Source organism: Hypomesus transpacificus, chromosome 3 (genome assembly GCF_021917145.1).
Source record: "Hypomesus transpacificus isolate Combined female chromosome 3, fHypTra1, whole genome shotgun sequence".
Lineage (NCBI taxonomy): Eukaryota > Metazoa > Chordata > Actinopteri > Osmeriformes > Osmeridae > Hypomesus > Hypomesus transpacificus.
Genome location: NC_061062.1, coordinates 14,085,706 through 14,111,613, shown reverse-complemented (window position 1 = coordinate 14,111,613; position 25,908 = coordinate 14,085,706). Strand labels below are relative to the sequence as shown.

Genomic DNA, 25,908 nt, shown 5'->3' with positions numbered 1-25,908 from the left:
TTGTGCTTAGGCCTACACCACTTCCTGTAAACTTCCCTTCGCCCGTCACAGTTCCCTACAGACTGTGCAGTGGAGAGTCGACTGACCAGACTCATTATGTTTATAGAACACGTTAAGCATATTTGAATAGTGGGCCAGAGGGATGCTGAATGGGGGCATAGCCTAGCATCGATTATGTAAGACCGAAACAGAGTCAGAGTGAGGGGTTATGGCTTGGGGTTGGGTGACAGTAACATATGATTCATGGCTTGCTGTGCCCTTTCTGTGTTGTCCTTCTTGTGGCTGACCCCTGCATTGCTCTTAGCCAGTGTTATTTTAGACCTTCTAGGGCTTGCTCTTTCTGTGTTTCAGGGAAGCAACCAGCAATGTCATCTGCAAAGTCTTGTTTTCTTGTTAAAAGTGTTTAGTATCTTTAACTTTGATACCGCCCTCTCCAATATATGTTATAGATCAGTTTGATTCCCTGGGATTCATTCCTAGAAATACTACAACATAAACCCCAAGTGAATAATATGATTAAATAGCTAACCACATATATGGTCACTCACTAAGATTAAACAATTTATTATGGTTATGGAAACATTGATTTATGCAAATCGAATCACAGAAGGTCCATAACTTTCTCAATTTATATTTATTCTCATTATGACAGTTAACTGAAGTAATGTAGCCTCAACTAAATTTATAAATTATTCATATCGACTAGGGTAGCCTACTGTCAGGCTGTCTCAAATTAAATTTGCAATGAGTGGTTTCTCTCATTTTCTCTCTGCCAAAAATTCAAAATGGTGGGGTTTGGAATTTGTGTTCCGAATAGACACAGGCAGCTGCTATCGCCAGCTGTGTGGCACAAGTGGTCTTCACTTTTGCTACCGTGGTAGAGCCCCTAATCCCTCTTTGAAGGCTATTGTCTGGGAGTACTCACAATAGGAGGAATCTTCTCAAATTCTAAAAGGCAATTGACTTTCTCAGAAATTTAAACTATACACATTACACACAGGCAGTTGTTGCCTTAGTTTATTAATTAGCTATAGTTATATCCGCCTTTTACATAACGTTACATGTAGCCTACTTTAATCCCGCTGCCAGATACTTGATAGCCTACTTGATGGACATCCTCTATCCTTCTTAATCTATATTCTTAACTATATGTAATGTTTCGATGTTTTTTTTAGTCGTTCTCCCTTCCAAACAGGAATTTGACGCTGCTCTGAGTGAAGGTTAATTCTACATGTCCGTTTGACCGTCTTTCTGCCCTCATCCCTGATCCCTCCCAATATGGGCCGCGGGCACGGATGTCCCGCGCGGGACTCCCCTCGACTCACCATTCCATTAATGGCCTCGCAGTCCTCAATGGCGCGAGGGCTACCAAATATGGAATAGGTGGCGCACTTCGCCCCCCTTACCTCTGTGGGTCTCGGGGACACTGGTCAGAGTATAAATCGGCGTGCCCTCACTCCCCTGAACCCCTGATTCCCCCGGTTTGGCGCAAAGTGCTGATCTGGTGAGTTGTGTAGTGTGAGTTTACAAACTTGAGTCAGCAGTGGAGCCCGATTGATTTACCGGGAGCGGTGTCTAGGCTACAAGTTCTTAAATTTACTGGTCGCGACATAGTACCCTACTTATACATTCAAATGTTAACCAATTGGAGCTACGTTTGGACTGCAGGCTATTTCTTTTTTCATGCCGACCACTGTATTAGATTGATTTTTGTAGTTTTTTTACAGTCTTGTTTGTTTTTTCAATGATTGATGATAGCCTGTGGTGTGCCATTTCACTTATTGTTTTATATTGCAAAAACTATTTGTATCAGATCAACATTTTACCGGGTAGGGAGACATACTACATACTACATACTACCTAGTTAATTTATTAGCTTACTTAAATGCACAAATGAATTCGATAAAACTTTTGAATTTTTTATTTTGAAACGTTTAAAATAGAAACGTTTAAAAAAAATTGTTCTGGTAAACAAAAAGAATGTTTGTCGAACATTTACGTTTTGTGTTTGTGGCTCAATCAGAGCTGAAACCATGTGCGACGACGAGGAGACCACCGCTCTGGTGTGCGACAACGGCTCCGGCCTCGTCAAGGCTGGCTTCGCCGGAGATGATGCACCACGAGCTGTCTTTCCCTCCATTGTTGGTCGCCCACGTCACCAGGTAAAGTAAAGGCGACCCTCAATCCTTGATAGCAGAACCATGGAAGATTGTGCTTTTGTGATTTTGACTTAATGTCAAAAGCACAGCCTTCCTTGATAAAACGTACAATTTGAGTCATGCGTAAAACGGCTAGTCATCGACATGTATAACACATCTCCCATCTATGTTCTTGATCAGGGCGTCATGGTCGGTATGGGTCAGAAGGATTCCTACGTTGGTGACGAGGCTCAGAGCAAGAGGGGAATCCTGACCCTGAAGTACCCCATTGAGCACGGCATCATCACCAACTGGGACGACATGGAGAAGATCTGGCACCACACCTTCTACAACGAGCTGAGAGTGGCCCCCGAGGAGCACCCCACCCTGCTGACTGAGGCCCCCCTCAACCCCAAGGCTAACCGTGAGAAGATGACCCAGATCATGTTTGAGACCTTCAACGTCCCAGCCATGTACGTTGCCATCCAGGCCGTGCTATCTCTTTACGCATCTGGACGCACCACAGGTAAGATTTGACGTGCTTGGCTGATGTGTCACACACACACACACGATGGAGAGACCTTTCTAAAAGGCCTTTTCCAACAATCCACCCCTTTCAGGTATTGTTCTGGACTCCGGGGATGGTGTGACCCACAACGTCCCCATCTATGAGGGTTACGCTCTGCCCCACGCCATCATGCGTCTGGATCTGGCCGGGCGCGACCTCACAGACTACCTCATGAAGATCCTCACGGAGAGAGGCTACTCTTTCGTCACTACCGGTACGCCATTAGAACTCGCCTTTCCTTTTCCTCCAGTTAACGAGTTCATGTTGGCATTGCAACGCCGTGTTGGTAACAGACCTGCTTGACCCCTGACAGCCGAGCGGGAGATCGTGCGTGACATCAAGGAGAAGCTGTGCTACGTGGCGCTGGACTTTGAGAACGAGATGGCCACCGCCGCCTCCTCATCCTCCCTGGAGAAGAGCTACGAGCTGCCCGACGGTCAGGTCATCACCATCGGCAACGAACGTTTCCGTTGCCCCGAGACCGTCTTCCAGCCTTCCTTCATCGGTGCGTATTATGTGTGGTTGTTGCTCATGATGAATTCAAATCAATAGTTCTTTAGTGGAATAACTGGACTTAATTCACTCTAGGAAAGGGTTGACTAGACTACAGGCCCAGCCTTCTTTGCATCAGCTTGTTGACAGAGCCACACTTTAAGTGAAGCTGTTATGGGGAACTGTCTATTTCAGCACCTGTTTGCTGTCAACAAGTGTGGCCACCTGTTTACACAGTGTGGTCAGATAAAGTTGAAGCTTTGCTGTAGGAGAAGTGCAAATAGATCACTTCATCGTCCGTTGTTTATAACAGGCATGGAATCTGCCGGTATTCACGAGACAACCTACAACAGCATCATGAAATGTGACATTGACATCCGTAAAGACCTTTACGCCAACAACGTCCTGTCTGGTGGAACCACCATGTACCCTGGTATTGCTGACCGTATGCAGAAAGAGATTACTGCTCTGGCCCCCAGCACCATGAAGATCAAGGTAACTAAGCCTATCTGTTTTTAATGCTCGAGATTATATGATCACTTTGCTCAGAAACGCACATTTGGTGCTTCATCGCGGAAGCCTAGCTGATCAATTTGGTTATCGGAATACTGTACAGGAGCTCATGATGATGTCATCTGTGTTCAGATCATTGCCCCACCGGAGAGGAAGTACTCTGTGTGGATTGGTGGCTCCATCCTGGCCTCCCTGTCCACCTTCCAGCAGATGTGGATCAGCAAGCAGGAGTACGACGAGGCAGGCCCCTCTATCGTCCACAGGAAGTGCTTCTGAGTGCCATACCCCCTACTCCCTTCCCCTTCCTCCTCCTCCCTACAATTCCCTCCTACATCAAACTCTCAATTTACGTCTGAGTCAGTCTCCGCCCCACCCAAGGCAGCCGCTCAATATGAATTTACCACTTTGTTTACCCTAAAGTGCAGTTTATATGTTGATATGTACAGGAATTTATAAATGAACAAGATCCGTGACTTAAATCCTTGAATTTGTAGTATTACTAAAGGTCTTACTACAGGATTAAATCATACTCATGAAGGAGCAAATGGGAGTTATTATTATTATTTTTTTATTTTTTACTATTTGGTGCTGCTCATCAAAACCTTGACCTTAACACACACTTCCCAATAAACTGAACACAACTGGAGCAGCTATCTGTCACCCTCACTCGCTGTATCTCTCTCTCTCTTTCTCTCTCTGTGTGATGAACCCAGTAGGTCACATGCCAATTCAGTGGAAAGTTACAAAATATTTGAGTTAAGGTTATTAAAGATTACAGCGGGAGGTAGGCTAAGCAATTTCCTGATAAATTAACCACAGACTCATTCAATTTAAAACATGCCCCTAAATCTGAGTTACTGATACCTTGCGGTTTAGTAAATAAGCATCCTCGTGCATAGGTGAAGAAGCTTTTACCAAAATGCAAAGCTAACATATATGTTTTAAGTAAATTGTCAGTAATTCCATTTTTTTATATATTAACTTTTCAGTGTTTTGCAATGTCAACAATTACAATATATCTGGCAACCACTCAAATCAGCATAACATTCTTTAGCAGTCTTCTGTTTAGTCTTGCACACACGCCCAGCATCTTGTGGTGAGTTGATCATTTCTGAGGGCAAAACACGAGGCGGAGCCATGTCGCTTCTATTTATAACCCCTACACACAGGGAGCCTCTTAAAGCGATTAGCAGGTCGGATGGAACTGTACTCTCACTCAGTCCACGGCATTATCTTTACCCCGTGTTGATGACAATAGTTTTACTACCAAAAACGAAACACTGAACCCGTCCGGTTTACATTGGCAATTTGTAATGGCAGGCATATTTTTTACAATCACCCGTGGCTATCAAAGCACCTGATTTAGAAGTGGCAAAATATCAGGAGACTAAACCTTGACCCTAAAACTCAGGATATAGCCCATCCCCAGCGTCTTTAGCCCTCAGTGAGTCGCCCCAAGCGCGCAACCTGGCACAATTCTGGCATGCTCAATGATTATATCAAAGGAGACACACACACCCGGGGTTCTCTGAGTTTACCACCAATCATATTATCACAGATTAATCTCACGGTGGCCTCAGGTCTATTTGCCGAATATTGAAAATGAAAAACCCTGGCATGTTGGCCGCGCTCCACAAACCTGTCTGCGCGTGACGCAGGAGGAGACTACTTAAAGGCGGATTAACGCTGGCAAGACATTAAATCCAACCTCCCTCGATCCAGACGCAGCGCGCGACCCATCAACCTGATCTGAAGATAGAAAATAGGAGGGCTTATAGTAATCAGCCCTTCAGACTCCCATGAGAAAGAAAAGTGTAGCAGCGTCGCGCGAGCGCTGAGCAGCGGACACAGCACACTCGCACTCTCACATATACAACTCCGCACGGCGCGCAAGAGCGCGAGAAAGAGAGAGAGAGAGATAGAGAGAGGGGAGAGAGAGAGAGGGGGACGGCGGTTTCAACACGAGATCAATGCATTTGCCAGATAAACTCGGAACCTCTGGAGAGTGACAACGAACGGGACGTGGAAATAACCACAATTTTGCAGGAATTCAACCAGAGTGCCGCGCGCCCTCGTCTTCTCCGGATGAACAGAAATGGGGGAATGGACCATACTAGAGAGGCTCCTGGAGGCTGCTGTCCAGCAGCACTCTACTATGATAGGAAGGTAAGAATGAGTCGTCAACCGTTTATTTGAAAGGTACAGAAAGACGTGTTGTTGATGGCTGATTGTGACCAGGAAGGACCGTTGTATCGGTCACAAGCTTACAGAAGTAGAGCCAGATCCTTAAAAAAAAGTAAAATATTTCAATGCATATTTACATAGCCTAAATACATGCCAAGATTTAAATTATGATCAATACACTAGTGCTAGATAATACTGACACAGACATTAGTTTATCTCATAATAAATGCACATACCATCCCAAACCAGTGCTAAAACAGAGTTGCGTGCAGCAGCTTTCCGTTTCAGCACTGGACAGCTCCCCAACACGCGCTCGTTTAAAGACTAAGTGAAGAACAAAAACAAGGCACACAGAGTACATTTACAATGAATAAACCTCAATAACAGACATTATATTTACACGTTGCTTGTTTTTTTGTTGTTTTTTAGGATCCTACTAACTGTGGTGGTGATCTTCCGGATTCTAATCGTAGCAATAGTTGGAGAGACAGTCTATGATGACGAGCAGACCATGTTTGTTTGCAACACCCTACAACCGGGCTGTAACCAGGCTTGCTACGACAAGGCTTTCCCAATATCACACATCCGATATTGGGTTTTTCAGATAATTATGGTGTGCACTCCGAGTCTTTGTTTTATTACATACTCGGTGCATCAGTCAGCTAAGCAGAAGGAGCGGCGGTATTCTACCGTCTTCCTGAGTCTGGATAAGGATCAAGATTCAATGAAACGTGATGACAGCAAAAAGATTAAAAACACAATTGTTAACGGAGTACTTCAGAACACAGAGAACTCCACCAAAGAATCGGAACCGGACTGTTTGGAAGTCAAAGAGATTCCCAATTCGGTCATGAGAACTACTAAATCAAAATTGCGGCGACAAGAGGGTATTTCGAGGTTTTACATAATCCAAGTGGTTTTCAGAAACGCGCTGGAAATAGGTTTTTTAGTGGGTCAATATTTCTTGTACGGATTCAACGTCCCATCGGTGTACGAATGTGATCGATACCCCTGCATAAAAGATGTCGAGTGCTACGTTTCCAGACCAACGGAGAAGACAGTTTTTTTAGTCTTCATGTTTGCGGTCAGTGGTTTCTGTGTGGTGCTGAATCTGGCAGAACTCAATCATTTGGGCTGGAGGAAGATCAAAACGGCCGTGCGAGGTGTGCAAGCTAGGCGGAAGTCCATATATGAGATAAGAAATAAGGACTTGCCCCGCATGAGTGTGCCCAATTTCGGTCGCACTCAGTCCAGTGACTCTGCTTATGTGTAGCACATGGAGACACTAACAGAAAATGGACAATGTGCAGTGAAAAAAAAATGTAACCACAATGAACGGGATGGACGGATGCTCGCGCCTGATCCATGTCATCCTCAGAAGAGTGGCCAGAGTTTTGATTTGTTTGTCTTTTACTGACTTTTTTGCAGGCGTGAATTACACGTTTGTTGACTTATTTGTTATATTGCACTGATGCAACTTTTTAGTAAACGTTTATACTCGTGTAAAGCGCTAAATAGAGACCATGTTGACGTGTTCATGCATCCTCTCTGTGGGCTGGTCTAGTGTACTTGAAGAGAGTCAATGCAAATTGCACTAAGAGGTGAACACGGGGATCCAAACCGATCCCAAAATGTGCTATAGACGGTGTTTTTAAACATTTTCCACCGACTTTTGACACCAACCTATTTCAGCGACACAATACACACCGGCTGAAGTAAAAAAGAAAAAAAAAACTATCCTCCAGATTTATATATGCATAGATATATATAAATCCATTTTAACTATGGATCGACGTAGTTGAAATACATCAGCATCATTCATGTTTTTTGTTGCCTGTGTTGCACCACTGACCTTAACGTATGTAATCATTCCATTGCTATATAGCTGACTTGCAAAACAGTATCTGGTGGATTTGCTGCAAACGCTAACGTCTGTGACTTCCTTAATTTATAACACACCAAAGCGCCCACTGCTTTCATTTGTGAAGTGTTTTCTTGCTTTTGTGTAATCAAGTGCCATACTTGTATATAAAACATAATATGTGTACATATAAATATATAAATATATATATATATATATATAGTATTATTCATCATGAAAGCTAATTCCCTTGCTTGGAGTATGCTCAATGCCGCCCAATTTCTTTTGTTGCTTTAACTGTATTTGTTGTGATTTAAATGAAAAGGATATATGGCATTTTCTCTATATACTTTTGTTTTGCAAATGACTGGAAAAGAAGTAAAGTGCTAGTCTTTTTATATACAAGAAGGAAATGTCTCTCCACAATCAGAATTGATCGAAACTCAAAATAGCACAAATTGACATTTTTAACAAAGTAATGGGCAAAAATAAAAATCTACTCTCTGGTGCTACAGTTTTTCATAAAATGGTTTTCAATGTAACCAAAACAAGTCAGAAAAAAACAACATCTTTTCTGTCCAAAAATAAAAGTGGGATTCATGTACACCAGAAATGTGTGAAGTGCTGTGCTTTCTGTCTTGACTTTCTGAGAGCTTCAGTTGCCTTATCAGTGCTGTCCTACAGTGTCAGCTTCTGCTTGGTGCAGTGTGAAGGCTCGCCACACCCACTATGTTACTCCCCACAAGAAGACCCCCCCCCCCTGCTCCCTGATCCTCATCTCACCAGCATGTGTTGCTCAGTGGCTTCAATGCATTTTATAATGGGGATGCCGCCTGTGACAAACATCAATACACTATGTTCCCCGATGGGGAAGCCCTATGAAAAGCACCCACTCACAAACCCTGCTGTCAGCCCCTGGTCATGTGCTTAACATGTAACTGTTTTCAATGTTTCAGTGTTGAGTTTAGGCCTTTGGCCAACACAGACACACCCTGTGTATTGCAGGGATGCAAGAGACCTCATTCTTATCGATACGGGGGGCAGACCTATTAAGTCTTCTGCTCATCCCTTCTTCTCTAATTTGAGGAAGAAAAGAAAGCAAGTGAGCTGCTCCGTCTGAGGGGAAGAGTGCTCTTCATGAAGGTCATCAGGAACGAGAACACAGAGAAAAAAGAGAAAGTGCCAAACTGTAGACGCCCACACTCCTGAGAGAGAGAGAGAGAGAGAGAGGGAGAGGGATAGAGAGAGAGAGAGAGAGAGAAAGACGAGAGTAACTGAAGGAGAGCGGTAAGGGGCTGACCAGAGAGAGTTTGGATGCAAGAATGACTCGGCAGAGTCCAGAGAAATGAAGAGGCCGAGGACTGACCCATCCATCTCGCACTCAGTAGGGACTCAAAATATCTCCCTGACTCCCGAATTTAGGCAAAAAAAGAAGAAGGAAGAGGTGCAGTTTGTCAGCTTGACTTGATGCAATGCAGTCCTTGCCTTTCTTTCCTTACACACCTGTCTCTCTGTCTCTCTCTCTCTCTCTCTCTCTCTCTCTCTCTCTCTCTCTCTCTCTCTCTCTCTCTCTCTCTCCTTTATCTCCTCATCACTTGTAGGTTGTCATCCTGTTTTCTGTCTGATCTGTCTTTCAGATACACAAACCTATACTGTACGCTGAAAAGGGAGTGATTTGGTTATGCTACAAATGTTTGTGGTCCAGAAATCACTGAGCCTCATAAATGCCAAGGACTATCTTTACACTGTACTCATACTGTACATTGTTCACTGTGGACAGTCACCATGTCGCTGGTTTCCCCTGCACTCGTTCACCCTGGTATCTTCACTCACCGCCACTCGCAGCTAAATGCCAAAATTATTGGGTTATGTATGAATGCAATTATGCATGCTGTGTTGCATTTCACATCATGTGAGAGTTGGATGTTTCGGTTAAATATTATATGGTACCTGCGTTGCTGTGTCCTTTGTGGAGAGAGACAGAGATAGAGAGAGAGGGGGGGTGGAGAGACAGATATATATATATATATATATATATATATATATATATATATATATATATAAAGAGAGAGAGAGGGGGGAGTGATAATGTTACCTAGGGAGCTAGCTGGAGGTGCAAAAACTATACACCTCTCCACCTGGATCAGGTCTGTGGATCAGAATTGGAGCATGCAGACACAGGAAGAGAGATCTTCCAGAACAGCCCAGCATTTATCTAGAGCTTCGGTACCTCCTCTCCCGGTGCAGGGCCCAACAGAACAGGACTGCGGCCGTCCTGGTAGAACACAAGACACCACCAATTTTCACTGATTGCAGGTGCTTAAAATAAAGACAGGGGAGGTTTTTACAGGATCATTTTAGCTTCTAATCTCTGTCATTTATCTCAGAGCAGTTGCCGGTAGAAACGCCCCGGGATCACAGAGAAGTCTTCTCCCCTGGATGCTGCAGAGAGTGGGTATCCACCTCATAAAGGGAAAGCTGCTTTTACGAGGAACCAGTGACTCCATGTCATTTCATCCATTTCTATTTCACACTTTAACAAGGAGCTTGCCCGGAAAACACACAGGCCTCCATACAAAAATCAATACTCCTTCCTCAACAAGCTCCAATCTGCTTGCGTTCCGTCGTTTGATTAATTCTGTGTCAATACACAAGATATGGAACGAGGGAGTGGATTTCATTAGGGAGAAATACATGAAATAGAAACTGTTGTCTCTAAAAGATGAGAATATATTAGTATAATTGTTGCTGTTTCCCTCTGTTTGTTTTGCAAGCATCTTGTCATCTTGAGTTATGTCATCTTGAAGCCCGTAACAACCGTAAAACTTGTTATTTCCACATTTCAAACCTGTTACACTTGGTACCCCTGTCTCACTGCTGTTTAGATGTATTTAAGTCAAGTGCTGTGTTGAAAGAGGAATTTATGCTGAAGAAATTCTCAACAACTTATTTTTTGACGCTAAGACTCAGCAAAAGCTCTCTTCTATATAATACAGCATCTAATCCTATTCTCAAGAGCACTGCAGAGAAACCGCTAGCACATTGGAACAGATTTAGGGGGAAGATTTTGGACGTGAATGCTAGATATGACGTTTTATGCTGAAAATGCAGCTTCATAAATGTCTTGTTGAAAAATGACTTCATGAAAATGGTAAGTTGCAGTTCCAGAACTACAAAATTAATTAAATAGTTAGCACAACCTATTAATCATTACTAATTGACACACATTTAACAGCAACATATAGTCCTACTGAAACAGAACGACCCATGCGTTAAGCCTTCATCTAAGCCTTGACCCCTGTTTAATCCAATGACAGTTTAGTTCTATAGTCCATTTGCAAAGCCGTTGCCCCCGGAGACGGTGGTTCACAGAGTGTGAGACCACTGATGCATTAGCTGCTTCCATCTCTGGATGAACACAGAGGGACTCATAGGTCAGGAGCTGGTTTCACGGACAAACCATAACTGTGACATCCAATACCGTGTACCCAATACCCATGGCTACGGTACAACATGGTTATGTCATCGTCCAAAATCTCCCTTGCATGCAATAGCTGCCTTGTCCTGTGAAGATGTGATAAGGACAAACATAGATGTTCTTGTTAATGTTCTTTGCTATAGCAATACAGAAGTCTAGTGGTTGTGGGTCCCTAACATAGTCAAACAGCCAGCCGTGTCCTGGCTGGTAGGCTTGACATGCGAAGGACAAGCTTGTGCTGTGGCAGCTGTTACTGATGTGGCCGGGGTGGTTAACGTCTGTATTTACGACGTTCCGTGGCAGCAGCTGTACATCACAGGGTACCCCCCCCCCCCCCCTCAGTAGAACCCGAGAGCTGGGGTGAACGGGGGGAGAGAGGGTGGAGGTTGATGGTTGCAGCAGGCAGAAACGTAGAGGTGGTTCTCAAACTGCTACCACATGAAATAATGATCACCCACACAAGGTCGGCAATGGTTTAAAACCCCAACCCTGCATGGCGCTGTATCTCTAAAGGATCTTAGGGCTAGACCTTTATCACAAACGATATCACATGTGAGTTACACATACTTGACTTATCACACATAAACCAGTAGGAGTAATCATGGGAGCTTCGAGTAGGGGCTTCTTGTGTCTCCACAGACCTAACCTGTGATGTACACAACGGCACTTTGACCTGAAAGCGAACCCCACAATCCCACAATCCTTGGTGCCCGCGGAGCCATGCCCGTCCATTTCCCCTTCTTTTAACAATCTGAAAGGGAAAGACTGGCTCCGGGGCCTTCTGCTTTAATTCTGCCTTTTGCACAGATTACTGCTTGAAAGGGTGAAAGCAAACAGAAGAAAACATTGAAAGTGGGTCTTTTGATCCACCGAAGCCAAAAGCTATGAAATTAGCCTGCTTACTGCTCCAGCACATGTGCACCACATGTTCTAGGCAGATATGGCTTCTGTTGAAACAAAACCAAAACAACCCAGAGGAGGATAGTACAGTATGGCTGGACCGTGTTGCACCCTGAAGTCGGACTGGGGAACAATTCAGCCTCCTCTTTCTCTCTCTTGATGTCTCTCTGTCTCTGTCTTTTTTATGTCTGAATGTCTCTCTCTATGTCTTCATGTTCTGCTGTGTCTCGCTCTCCCACGCTCACTCTTCCTTTCCTTAGCACGTCTCTCTTCATGTGACTCTATAATCCGTCTCTAGGCTGCAGGCTCCCCTCCCTGTTCACCCTTGCTTGGTCCCTGGTGTTGCCGGTTCATGTGAGGGGACATGCTGTAACACCTCTGGGATCTAAGAACACCAGGCCCGTCCTCAGATGACCACCCCCCAACACACACACACACACACCAATGAAAGCCTCCAAGCGTGGAGAAACAAAGGGTCATGTGACAGTGGCAGTACCCATTCGGATGTGGCGGAGGAGGAGGAGGGGGGGGATTTGGCTGCAAGGACAGTCCTGGTCAACAATCACTGCTGAGAGAGCCCAGGAAAGGTGATGCCAGATTAATGTCTGATCCCACTTTTAATATGACCTCTTGGATTAAGGGGGATGGGGGGGGGGGGGGGGAATTTGGATTATGATTAGATGTGCCACCTAGGGGTTCAAGGGAGGACAGCGCCGGGCAAACCCGCAGCCAATGCAATCATCCCCTTTGCTTCGACAAAGACACAACACATTCAAATCGGTTGGTGTTTTGAGTGAGTCAGGATAATAAAAGTTTCACGTCTGGAAAAAATACAAAAACAGCCTGGTGCCTGTTTTTTTTTGTATGCGCCTTCCTGAGACACTGTGTTATACTAAATCAGCAACTTGGCTCAGGAAGGCGTAAAAGCGTTTTTTACTTGGCAGCGCTTACAATCGTTACACTGTTAGGCCACACCGCAGAGGAGAGAAACAGTAATGATTTCCTTTTCCTATCGTGTGCTGAACCTGCTCCGTCCGTAAGGTGAGGTCCATGCTGGCAGCCCTGCCTGTGGTAGCCCCTCCCTACCTCGCTCCCTCGCTCCCTCCCTCCCTCCCTCCCTCTGTCCTGCCCCAGGCCTCCCTGATGGCAGGTAGAACAGACACCCCCTGCTGCATCGCCCATCGACCCTGATAAACGTTTAAGTTCCACGCCATTGGGCAGCCAATAAAAATCAGTGGCGGGTCGAGGCTTAATCAGCCACAGTGGTGTTCTCCCTCTAATGGGACAGACACCGAGCCACAAAGAGAAAGGAGAGAGAGAGAGAGAGAGAGAGAGAGAGAGAGAGAGAGAGAGAGAGAGAGAGAGAGAAAGAGAGAGAGAGAGAATGAGCTGAAGGCCTTGTCTCTCTCCCCCTCTCTGTCAGCAGTCCACTCACATTCACATGTGTATACAACTCTGTGTTTGGTAAAGTCTAAGCGGAACAGCCACAGCTAAAAGCCATGCTAATAGTGATCTGATTTAGAGGGGTGCAGAAAGTGTACACTCCAGCACAAACAAGAAGCCCGAAGCAGCCTGTGAAGTCCAGCACCGAAAAGAGCTCCCTCCATGATTCCTCGCATGCAGCACATGCTCACAGGACACCATGCTGCTACTCCCCTGGTCTAGTTCACTCCGCGCTACCTCTGGACTCTGGGTGAACCATACAGATGTGCCTTCTATTGTTTTTTTCTCCTCTGCATGTCACCCCTACCCCCCTCTCTTCCTCTCTCTCTCTCTCGCTCTCTTTCTCTCTCTCCCCTTCCAGCCTTCCCTTGGTCTCCCGCTCTCTCTCCCCACCTCTCTCTTCCTCTCTGTCTTTGGTACTCTCCCTCTCCCCACTCCCCTCTCTCTGCTTTCTCTCCCACTCACCCCCCCTCCCTCTCTCCTCTCTCGCCAGCTCTCTCTCTTTCCCCCCCGTCTCCTCCTCCCCATCTCTCTGATGTGGCAGCCCTTTGGTGTGAATCACGTGCTTGTCTCGTCCAGGCCAATAACACAGGGCTGAAATCACACTTTACAGAACAGCCTAGCAAAGCCTTAATGACCAGCAACCCATCTTACAAGCCGCATCTCCCACCTAAGATCGAGTTGGAAAATATGCTTGACTGTAAATTCACAGACCCCTCAGAGGACTCTGTCTAATTTAATGTAAGAATAGATGCTGAACAAAATAACCAGACAAACACACACACACACACACACACATCAGATGATGTCTGCTACCTTTAGCTACCATTAAAAGATGGTTCATTATTTACGTAAAATCACACATTTCCTCTATGAGCCAGACTTGCTAATGCAGCTCTTGCCTCTACCTCCCTCATCACAGGACGTGGGACATTTAAATGTGTTAGTAACCCAGCCAGCTGATGCAGATGGTTGCACTATCCCTAAGATGCCCTCAGGCAAGGACCCTTAGATATTCCCAACACTGTGTCTACTGCAAATCTCTTAGGCTGGGCTAGCATCTGAGACAGGCGCACACACACACACACCTACCTACCACATGCATCCACATGAATACATACACGCACATAGACACACATGTAAACACACATGAAAGAGAGTGAGAGATCTTACATTAGAGAGGGAAGATCCTCTCCCACAAACACACACACACACACCCCCCCACACCAGGACACTGTTGGCAGGAGAAGCCTTAGCACTGTGTTAAGCTCCTTGAAACTTGCATGGCATTCCAGTTTGATCAGAAAAGGACTCAAATGAATCCTCCTAAGTGTGGTCTAACACCATCCCCCGACTGTGGCACAGCCCGTCTGAGGAAGGGGGGGGGGGCAAGATTACCAAGGTTTGTTCATGTGTTCATCGCCTTCTTGCCTCCTGCCAACTGAGGAAAACATTGGCCCCATGCCAAGAATCATTTCATCATCACACTGGTAGCTTATAGCCAGAGCCATATTATGAAATGATAGTTGTAGAATAGCAAGACTCTTCTTAGGTCATCGTTAACGAAGGGAACACAGATCGTCGAATGATCCCAGGGTAGGGTGGGTGTCCCATCGGTTCACCATCCAGACACACATCAGCGCATGCAGCACCAGGAAACAGCTGAGAAGGGGGAGCATCCGGCTGACGTCAGCTCCTGTAGGGAGCTGAGTGTCCTTAGCTCTATGCATGAGGGCCACACTACATGGGTGACAACCACAGACACACACACACAAAGACACAGACACACACACAGACACACACAGACACACACACATGGGTGACAGGGGATAGAGAGATACGCCAACCCCTCATTAGTGGGACCCAGCGACGGATGCGGGCAAAGGGGCGGGAACGGAGAGCAGGTGATGGATACAGGGACGGCAGGGCTTGGGGAGGAAAGTGCAGCCAGAGTGCACTGTAGGGGCTTCTATAGGAGGATGGAGTGCAGAGGAGGGTGAGTGTGTGTGAGTGTGTGTGTGTGTGTGTGTCGGGGGAGGGGGGGTGAGTGTGCGTGTCCGGGAGGGGAGCGGGGGTTGACCTTTGTGGACAATGCTGATGTTAGGGGAATGCTTTCAGGCACGGCCTGATGGTTGGCAGGAATGGCCACCAATATCATTTCAGACTGTGTTTATACAGTTCAATATATGTGTTTCCATCTCTTATGCTCCTTTTATGATCATTTTTTGTATTCACAGTCATGGTTATTTCCATATTATTAACAGTGCTGAGATTCTTTGTCATGGAATGGGAGTCCTCATGTGGGTCCGGAGGTAGAGTGGAGACAAGCTGGGCAGCCTCCAAACGAGGCTGTGAGCTCACGTGACCACGGAGAACAGCTGCCCTGCTCTCTTTGCCAAAACAGAATGGGGGATGTCCATTGCCGTGTGGGTTTGTGTGGGTTTATTTCCATGTAAGAACCATGACAATAAGAAACAGAATGGTTTGCCATAAAAACAGAAAGCTTTCTGTAAATGTGAGATGAGCAGTCTGTGTTTATGGTCTCTCACACTGTCATCAATACAGTTTTACAACACACATCCATGCACATGTCAAATATCTGTTTTTACAGGCAACACATGCAAGATCCGTTCCTTTCCATGTTAATGAGTCACAGTGTTGCAGAACTACAACATATTGATTATTTTAGCCATTTATTTTGCACTAGATCCTCAACATGGAACCAATCCAGAACAACTGTACATCATGTTCTCAGCAATAAAAGTTCATTAGTTATACAGTCTATACTGATCTACTGCTCCTCTTGAATGTTAGGCTGCAAGCCCACCTCGTCCTACACCCAGTCATGTGTACATATGCAGCCGGTAGTAAGGAAGACGATGTTCAACATATTTCTTACAGGAACTGGGCTGGATTAGACGGACTCGACTGGCTCAATGTCATCTTTTTACACACTTACAGTCCAGAGTCTACCATAGAAACTACAGCGCATTTCCTATAGGGCCTTGAGATGAAGCAGCCAATCAAGGATTGCTTCCGTCTGGAGTCAGGAACACTCAGTGATTAAAGAGAGATATTTACTCTGTGTGGGACTGGGAACCTGCCTGAACCCTTGGCGTGAACCTGACTAACCAATCCCAGCACAACATCTGCTCCATGGTCCCGCATGGCCCCTCCCATAGGGATCTCTAAGGGAGAGATGGAGAAACCAATCAGAAAGAGACCGAGAGAGAGAGAGAGAGAGAAGGAGAGTGAGAGAGAGAGAGAGAGAGAGAGAGAGAGAGAGAGAGAGAGAGAGAGAGAGAGAGAGAGAGAGAGAGAGAGAAAGAGAGAGAGAGCGTGAGAGAGAGAGAGAGAGAGAGAGAGAGAGAGAGAGAGAGAGAGAGAGAGAGAGAGAGAGAGAGAGAGAATGTGACCTCTCGACCTTCAGACTCACCATATGCTCCCCCCTCCACCAAACCACCCCTCCTCTCCCGCTCCTGAGTTAACGAGCATGCTGTAATACGGCTGCTAACCGGGAGGCAATCTCACCTCGCCCACGGCCAATGGACCAATGGCTCGTGGAACTCAGATAATCTCTTTCCCTCCCATCCAATCCCAGTAAGAGTGTGATTCATGTACCAATCAAATTGCAGGTCTATTCTGTGCCTGGGCGTGATTCAGCAGCATGTTCACTTGATGCGGGGCCCTTTGGAGAGACAAAGCTATCAATTGTGACCAACCATGCTTATGTACAGTAATGTACAGTATAATGGCAGTGGGGTGTGTGTCTGTTGGTATGCGATTGTGTGTGAAGGAGGGCGGTTGGATTGATGCATGTGGATGGGTGAGGGTGGGGGTTGGTGTGTGTGTGTGTGTGGGTGGGAGTGGGGGTTGGGTTGGTGTGTGTGTGTGTGTGTGTGTGTGGGTGGGAGTGGGTTGGGGAGTGTGTGTGACAGTGGGGATTGGTGTGAGTGACGACATGGCGGCGTACACAGGAACCTTCAGTGTGAGTTATCCACCAGTGCTGCAGCAGCAAGAGATCTGTGATTGCCTGAGTGGCAGTCAATGTTTTAATTATGTTTTATTTTATTCAAACGATTAATCGTGGAGCACAGAGCACTGGGAATCCCCCCGGGAGGCGCCACACATCTGGCCAGGCCAGCGCCATCATCATCCCCCACCCTCCCTCTCAACCTATACTCCGCCCTTTCAATCTCTCTTTTTCTCTACATGTGTCCCTCTCTCTCTCCCCTCTATCTCTCCATCATTCTCTATCCTTCTCTTTCTCTTTATACATACCCCCCACTCTCTTTCCTTCTCTCCCAATCCCCTTTCTTTATATCTACCCCCCCCTCTCTTTCACCACCCCATAATGACACCCCCCCCCCACACACACACTAACAGCTCTGCAGCTCCTGTCGAAGCTCCCTCCCCAGTCATTTGCATATCGTCAAAACACAGATGTATGCAAATGCATGTAAATGTATGCATTGTATGGAACACGTAGCTGCATTTAAAACCAAATATAGATTCTCACAACTGTCTCCACATGTTTAATGTATGCTCTGTAGTCATATGGTTAACGGGTGCGTTATACAGGAGGTTCATTCAGAATGTATGTGGCATCAGTTGAGCTGGATTTAAAAAAGGTATTTCAAGGAATCTCACGGGCGGGATATAAAGTTAGATTTTAGGAAAATTTAACGTGGTATCAACAATTGAGACACAGACTGTGATACAGCACACACACACAAACACACATATATAAACACTGGCAGACACACAGATACATACGTGTGCACAAGCCCACACACACATCTCCAATCACAGTAACCCTCAGTTACGGTAACCCAGTGCTGACTGCTCATATGACAACAGACTAGGAGATTTCTGCTCTTATCTAATCTCATTTTAGATGTGCATGACATCACCTAAACTCAGGCCTGGGCCTCATGAATAAGAGAGGATGAGATGAGAACAAAGGGGGGATGGAGGAAGGTGAGTCAGATCAAGACTGGCTGCCACTGAGATGGTGAGAACAAGATACAGTGTGAGGGAGAGAGAGAGCCATATACAGTGTGTGTGAGAGAGGAGAGAGTGAGAGAGTAAAAAGACAAAGAGAGAGAGAGACGGTGAGAGGCTACCAGTGTGTCTCCAGACAGGGCCTCGCCTGAACATGTCTCCAGCCGCCAGACATGACCTCAGCAGACTTCAGCTTCCTGCTATGACCTCACTGTCTATGACCTCACTCTCTATGACCTCACTCTCTATGACCTCACTCTCTCTGAGCTCTACGACAGTGCTTCGGCGGCGGGCTCAGCTGAGGAGGCGTCTTGCTGCTGCCTCGCAAGCTGATCCTCGCTGCCGTTTGATAAATCATGCAGTGTTTACTACTGCGCAGAGGAAGTGGAAACTCAGATCCCAAAAACGTTTGGCTGATCTTCCGATACATAATTCAGCACAACCAAAGAAAGGGTCTGGAAGTCCGCTGGAACGAGTTTTGTTGATGAAAATGTTGTTTTTGTGAACCACACAGAGGCTTAAGATGGTTTAGAACGTTCTCTTACGTTAAATGTGTACATTTATTTTCCAATGTTCATGGATGTTATGCAGATAAACCCTGATGTTACTGTTTTGTACGCAATACTTTCTGTATGCACTATACTAAGAAGAGCTGGGAACAAAGTGACTATCTTCCAAATAGTCTGGGAGAGCCCGACAAGCCTTTCATCATCCTCCACTACAATTATAACAATAAAAAAAAGGTTTGCATCAGTTTGAATGAATGCTTTCTTTGTTGTTGTCCCCCCCCCCCCCCCCCCCCCCCGCCACCCCAGGATCTGCTAGCTGCCAGGCCCACTACCACTCCCTGTCACTCCCCCTGTCTGTCAGTCACAAGAGTTCTACACCGCGTCCTTGAGAACTTCTCTACCTGGGGAGGGAAAGGGCAAGGGTGGGCGACATCCTAACCTCAGACATCGCACGTCTCTGTGTGCTGCTCAGAGATGCAGGGTAGGTCCTGGGAGACCTGAGGTGGAGGTGTGTGTGTGTGTGTGTGTCGTGTGGCTAGACGTCGCTATCCAGGCCTCACATTCCTTCTGTCAGACTCTCTCTGGGTCATGGACGTCTTCAATCACACACTGAGGGGAACACAACCCATGGCCCTACCTGAACTCATAACTGTAACATTCTTTGGACTAACCAAAGCCCTGCACATTCAACATACCGCAACACCATCAAACCCGGATGAAACATCCAATGACAAGTTACATTGACATGGACAGTCAGAGAGGGCCTTACCACCAACCTTCACCTTCCAGCACCTATTACATTATTCAGAGGCTCTCAGAGGAAACGAGGGAGAAAGTCTCCATGGCGTGTTTGTGACCCGTGCGACCAGCTTGCTCTCGTGTCTGAAGGGGTGTAGACCCAAGGGGCAGCCCTGGCAGCGTGGGAGAGGGAGTGCAGCTGGAACCCATAGACTCACATGGATGTGTATGTGGAGGATGGGCGCTACTTTGATAGCGGTCGTCTATCTGGCAGCCTGGCTGCTTCTAGGAACTAGCACCCCCGTGACAAGACGCGGCATGCCAAGCTGCTCTGCTGCGAGCGGAAACACGGCGCTTTTCAAGCTGCCGTTCTTTCTTGCCACGCCACAAATGACAACTCACGGTGGAATGCCGGTGGAGGAAAGAGGTGGAATGATTGGCGGGCAGGCAGGCAGGCAGGCTGACAGTGTCTAACTGCCTGTCTGTCTGTCTTTGTGTACTGAATTGATTCCAATTAAAGCCCCTTGATACTCCCATTTGCACCCTACTTCTGTTCTATATTGATCGGTCGACAGTCTTAGATTGAAGCCATTAAAAGACATTGATTTGAAAATATACTGGATCGACTTGAGCTCCCCATCTTTTGCAATAGCTGCATTATCTTTTCACCTTCCACCATTTCTAGGTCTTTCTATGTGTGTTGTGTGTGTGTCTGTGTGTGCCGTGTTTGTGCACCTGTGGAAGATTAAAGCCAGGAGGGAGAGAGCAGGGCTCTTTTGAACGCGGGAGGCAGGTCTGAGCGGCTGCTTCTATTAGGAAGCATGGAGGCCAGGCCTTGTTTGTTCTCCACTGTCATCCTCATAACTCTCCCTCCACCAGGAGCACCCACGGTGGGTGGGTGTAATTTGTACCCTACACACACAGGCATACACACACACACACACACACACAGGCAGGCAGACAGGCACACACACAAATCTCACTAGAGACACCTCATTCAAATTAGCCATGAGAAATAGCTTGTTTGGATTCACATCCCCAAGAATATATTTCGGTGGTGTCCTGCAATGTCCTTCTCTGTGCTGACGTTGTAATACAGTGCTTGGTATTCTCCACAGCTGCAGCAATATCCGCCCTAATACCGAGAACCCATTCAGACACACGCTTCCCTATCAAGACATTACCATAGAAATAAGCCATGGGGAACAATGTGATCAAGATTGAATACATCCAAGTAACACCTTGTGCTATTGTCCTACACTGCAGCCTACACCAATAAGAACTTGTCTCTGTTACAAATTAGATCAAAAAAAGATTATTTTTCTGCCCAAACTCCTTTATAGTATGGATATCCGAAAGGACGGGGAGCATTAAATACACATAGGATCAATGCACAAAGATATGGAAATATAAGACATTTTGCCATGGCGACATACAGTACTTGTGGATATGGGCGGAGGGTGGGGGGGGGGGGGGGGGGGGGGGGTGGTGATGTGTCTGTGTGGATGGTAGGGTGGGGGGGAGGATTCTCTTATGTGTGTGAAAGGCAATAATACCAACTTTAAATGCCACACTCCAGTGTCCTACATTTCAAATGCACACATATGGTCATTGGCGCTAGCCATTTCTAATCTGGATGGCATGTGTACAGCATGCTCGCGGTTCAACACACAGCAGACTGGCATGGTAGTGCCATCATGCTTTCTTTGTCAATGATTGCATAAGACCAAATAAAAGTCTGTTATAACAGACCAATTAAATATATCTGGACCATGTCAGAGATTTGTCCAAGCCGTATGTTCACAATCTTGATAGTATTTCCCTGTGTTTTGAACTGTCATCATTCAGAGTGACATTATCATTGAACACTGATGCCAACTGGAAGCGTTCTTGAATCCTATTCACATTTGTTGTGAACCACTCCATGATCACATTTTCACACCAGGTCAACCGGCACAAACTGTCCTCTTCCACAGACCTCACATCAGCCAGAAGAAGGTAGGCAAAGCTTTAGATAACTTCTGATCTCAGAACAGATTTCAAAGCCGTTGGATCCTATTTTACTGCAATAACGAAGCCAGCTTTCATGTGCATCATTTCCTCAAGCAACATTTTTTCCAGTGTTCTGAGCAGTGAGCCAAGCTTTACATACCAATGCATGGAGAGTCCCTGCAGTCTGAAAGGAGATTGGGCCCAAAACCCTTGTACGCAGAACGTGTTTGATCTTATCACAGTTGGGACAAACGGTTTGCCCATTAGCAAAATTAGCCCCACTAATGCAACTGTAGAACTTTTAAGTGGGCCAGTTTATCATTTCCAAAACTAGCCATCATCAGCAGATGGTGACAGAAATAAAGAGAGAGCTTCTCAAATGTGTCGTTCTGTTCAAACACGTCCTGCATATTTTGGAACTTGTGCTCGTTTGCAGCGGGGCTAACTGTCTCAAATCAAAATGAACACTGTCACATTGTTTCTCAAGTAGATTATCTGTGACTCCACAGTCCTCACTGCAGCCAACACCGTACACTGAAGCCCTGAAGCACCCGGGCTCACAAAACAGTAGAATTTGATGAAAAGAAAGACAAAAAAGAGAGAGAGAAGGTAGAGATGATGGAGGATGGAGGAGAGGGAGGACTCTCTGGAGGAAGCATGAGGCTGCAGCCGGCATTGTCTCTCTAAATTACCTCCCGGTGTGACACTGGCATATCTCTCTCTCTCTCTTTCTCTTTCTCTCTCTCTCTCTCTCTCTCTCTCTCTCTCTCTCTCTCTCTCTCTCTCTCTCGACACAGAGGGGAGGTTTGCTAGCAGGGACACTGGAGCTACTGTGTGTGTGTGTGTTGCTTAGTGTGCGTGTGTTGGTGTGTGCGTGTAAGATCGGAAAGATCCTCACCGTGAACGGCTGCCACCTCATCAATCGCTTTGAGGACAAGGGATGAGACAGGATGGGTGGGTGGATGATGCATCTTGTCAGATTTTCGTGTGTGTGGGTGTGTGTCTGCAATCACTACAGCACATAAGATGCTCACACACTCTACCGAGCTTTAGCCTTGACAAACATAGTCCAGAGGCAACATCAATTGATTAACATATTCAACCGCAAGGCCAAAATCCCAGAATATTGATCTCGATGTGTGAGAGGGTTAAATGCTCAATCGCTTGACATACCTTGCTGTCCTTTGAATAGGCAGCTGGTTATACACCACAAGCCCAGAGAGATGTGCTGTGTCATTCCCTGTCTGTCTGTGTGTCTGTGTGTCTGTGTGTCTGTGTGTCTGTGTGTCTGTGTGTCTGTCTGTCTGTCTGTCTGTCTGTCTGTCTAGCCCCAGGCTCTGGCCTTCCTGTGTAGTTGTGTCAGATTCATCTTCATTCAGACCCACCGTCCCTGGTGCTGTTAGCAGGAGCATTCATCCATCTTCCTGTGTCGGTCTGGGCTTCACTGGTCTGTGTCAGCTGGGCTGGGCCAGGCTGTGTCTGGGTCTGAGGCTGGCACTGGGCTGGGCTGGGACTGTACTAGGATAATGCTGGGATAGGCTGTGCTCCATTGGGAGGGTGACATATTGGAACAGGGACAAGGCAGAATTAAAAAGGGCTAGGATGTGTTGGACTGGGACTGGACTGGGACTGGACTGGGACTGGACTGCGGTCAAGGGCAGGGTTATTGTCTTCAAAGTGTGTTTGTTTTAACAAGACTGTGCTTTGGCTAATCCTCCCTGTTTTTGTTCTTCCTCTGAAATCATGGCCCATTTATTCTAACCCAGTTATTATTGAAGCCTGGCTAGGCAGCTTGTGATGGATGGCACTTTGTTTTAGCCTGACTATTGCTGACACACATAATACTCCAGCTCTACACCCAGCCCCAGAACACAAACACACACACAAGGGCGCTAGAAATCTTTCGCGTTTATGAGTTTTATTAATTAGGATGACAACAATAAAGAGATAAGCATAGCTGCATGAGTAATTACACATTGTGTTGCATAAGGGAAAGAGTAGCTGACATGCACACACATGGCTGGTTGATTGGCTGACCGACAGGATGGCTAGCTGGCTGGCTAATTGGCAAGCAGACAGAGCCTGGCTGACTGGCTGATTAACTGGCAAGCTGGCTGGCTGTACATAATGTAAAACACGTCGACCTCATCTGGTCCGCATCCTCAGAGATTGCTAACAGAGTCTTCTGCCTTTCCCGTCGTGCAATTCCAGCAGACCCTGCCTGTCCTGTGGATGCAGGGTTGAACATGTGGACCCCCTGCAGTCCTCCATCACCCTGCACTCCTCCATAGCATGCTCTCTTTCTCCTCTCCTCCTCTCCTCTCCTCTCTGGAATCAAAGACACTCCCTGCATGTCAATGAAGTTCCCTGCCTGTCTGCTAGCTGCTCCTAGTTAACCACCCGAGTGGGGCTCTTGTCTCTCACACACTGGCAGCCATCTGCAGGCTGAATGGAGGTCTCTGAGAAGGATGGAGGAGGCAGGGATGGAAGGAGGGGAGAGCTCTTCAGCTCTCTTTAGAGGATGGGCTCAAGTTAACCCTGTGGGCCTGTCTTTCAGCCTGGTGCTCAGAGAGGCACGCTGATCATTGAGGAGAAACAGAACTATTTATAGACATCGGATAAGCAGGGTGTGAATATGTGTGTGTGTGTGTGAATGTGTGTGTGAATGTGTGTGAAGGGAACGGGGAGTGTTATCGTCTATTAGTCTGATGCAATGACACTGTCTGTTCAAAACAGCACAAGCACAGAGGAGATGGCATGACTGTGAAGCCATCACTCACACACACACTGGCAACGCACGCACACACATATCCACTTGGATTTGGGTCTGTTTTCCCTGTAGCTGGGTCTGACAGTTTACATCACACACAGGCAACGCCAATCGTGCTGCGAGTGTGCCTGCCTCGCTCACTCGATCCCCTCTCTCTCGGCCCTCTCTTTCATCTTGACGGCTGCCACTCGCTGTTGAATCAAGCGGCCGATTGATGACGAGAGTGGGCACATGGACTGGTGCCACCGCCTCCCCCCCCCCCCCCCCCCCCCGCGGCCCGCTGGCTCACTGGGGTACGCCATCCCAGAGAGTGACTCACATCCGAGCTGTGAGATCCAGGCGTGATCCTGTTTCAGTGAGCGGGCAGCCCCAGCTCCATGGGAGCGATGCAGCACCTTGGCATGCCATGGGTCATGTGACTTGCAGTGTGACACGGAGATCGCTCACCATACTGTGATCATCCGCCATAAAGACACACTGGTCACAGTAGACTGGTCTTCCTTCTGCTTGTTTTTTTCTGTGTGTGTGTGTGTGTGTGTGTGGGCTCTTCTTTAAGAGTGCAGGAGTGTGTGTGTGTGTGAGAGAGAGTCCTCCCGAGGGTTGTCCACAGCAGTCTGGTGTCTCCTCTCTCCTCCTAAAATAGCCACTAAGCCCCAGCAGGGGTTAAACCCCTCCCAGGATTACTAACTGCTGCTCCCTAGCCAAAGTGACAGCAGTTAGCTGCCTCTAACTGGACCTCCCCACCCCACCCCCCAACTCCCTCCCACACACACACACACAACGTCATTCACTTTGCGTGCATGGAATGATTTCATTCACACGCATGCACAGGAGGATGCTTCGAGCTCCTGGAGACGTCCATTCACACGCATGGACACACTGTACTGGGTCTCTCTCTCTCCCTGTCTCTCTCTCCCTGTCTCTCTCTCTCCCTCCCTCCCACCTCCCTCTCTCTATTATTCTCCATCTTTGCCTCTCTCCCCTTTTCCTCTGTCTACCCCACTCACCTCTCATTTTCTCAAAAGCGCGTTTGTATCTGATGTAACTGTACTTACAGAGGGCGACCACAGACCTCACGGCGTGTTCACAGCTGTCCCCGTGTCTCATTTACCACCTCGTCCCCGATGCTGATCAATCACTCGCACACCTCCACCCCCGCCCCCCCCCCCCACCACCCTTCGTCCTGCTCCCCTGCCTCCAACGTCTTCCTCTACTCTACCCGCTGCTTCTGCCTCCTTTTTTTCGATGTCCTCCCACCTCCTTTTCATCCGCCCTCCCCTGCTCATGCGGTACATTGCGGTTCGACCTTTCTCACTGG

At 47.0% G+C, this 25,908-nt stretch overlaps 2 protein-coding genes across 2 annotated transcripts; both read left to right on the top strand.

Annotated features, from left to right (window-relative positions):
* The first annotated feature begins 1,414 nt into the window (after positions 1–1,414).
* On the top strand, positions 1,415–4,357 carry LOC124465914 (actin, alpha cardiac muscle 1). Its single transcript, XM_047017576.1, has 7 exons — positions 1,415–1,504; positions 2,024–2,162; positions 2,340–2,664; positions 2,759–2,920; positions 3,020–3,211; positions 3,512–3,693; positions 3,844–4,357. Exons 2-7 carry the CDS (start codon positions 2,034–2,036, stop codon positions 3,985–3,987), a joined length of 1,134 nt encoding a protein of 377 aa, XP_046873532.1. The 5' UTR covers positions 1,415–1,504; positions 2,024–2,033; the 3' UTR covers positions 3,988–4,357.
* Positions 4,358–5,365: 1,008 nt separating this feature from the next.
* LOC124465981 (gap junction delta-2 protein) lies at positions 5,366–7,931 on the top strand. Its single transcript, XM_047017649.1, has 2 exons — positions 5,366–5,877; positions 6,325–7,931. The coding sequence occupies exons 1-2, from the start codon at positions 5,807–5,809 to the stop codon at positions 7,166–7,168; spliced, it is 915 nt and encodes a 304-aa protein (XP_046873605.1). The 5' UTR covers positions 5,366–5,806; the 3' UTR covers positions 7,169–7,931.
* The last annotated feature ends 17,977 nt before the right edge of the window (positions 7,932–25,908 follow it).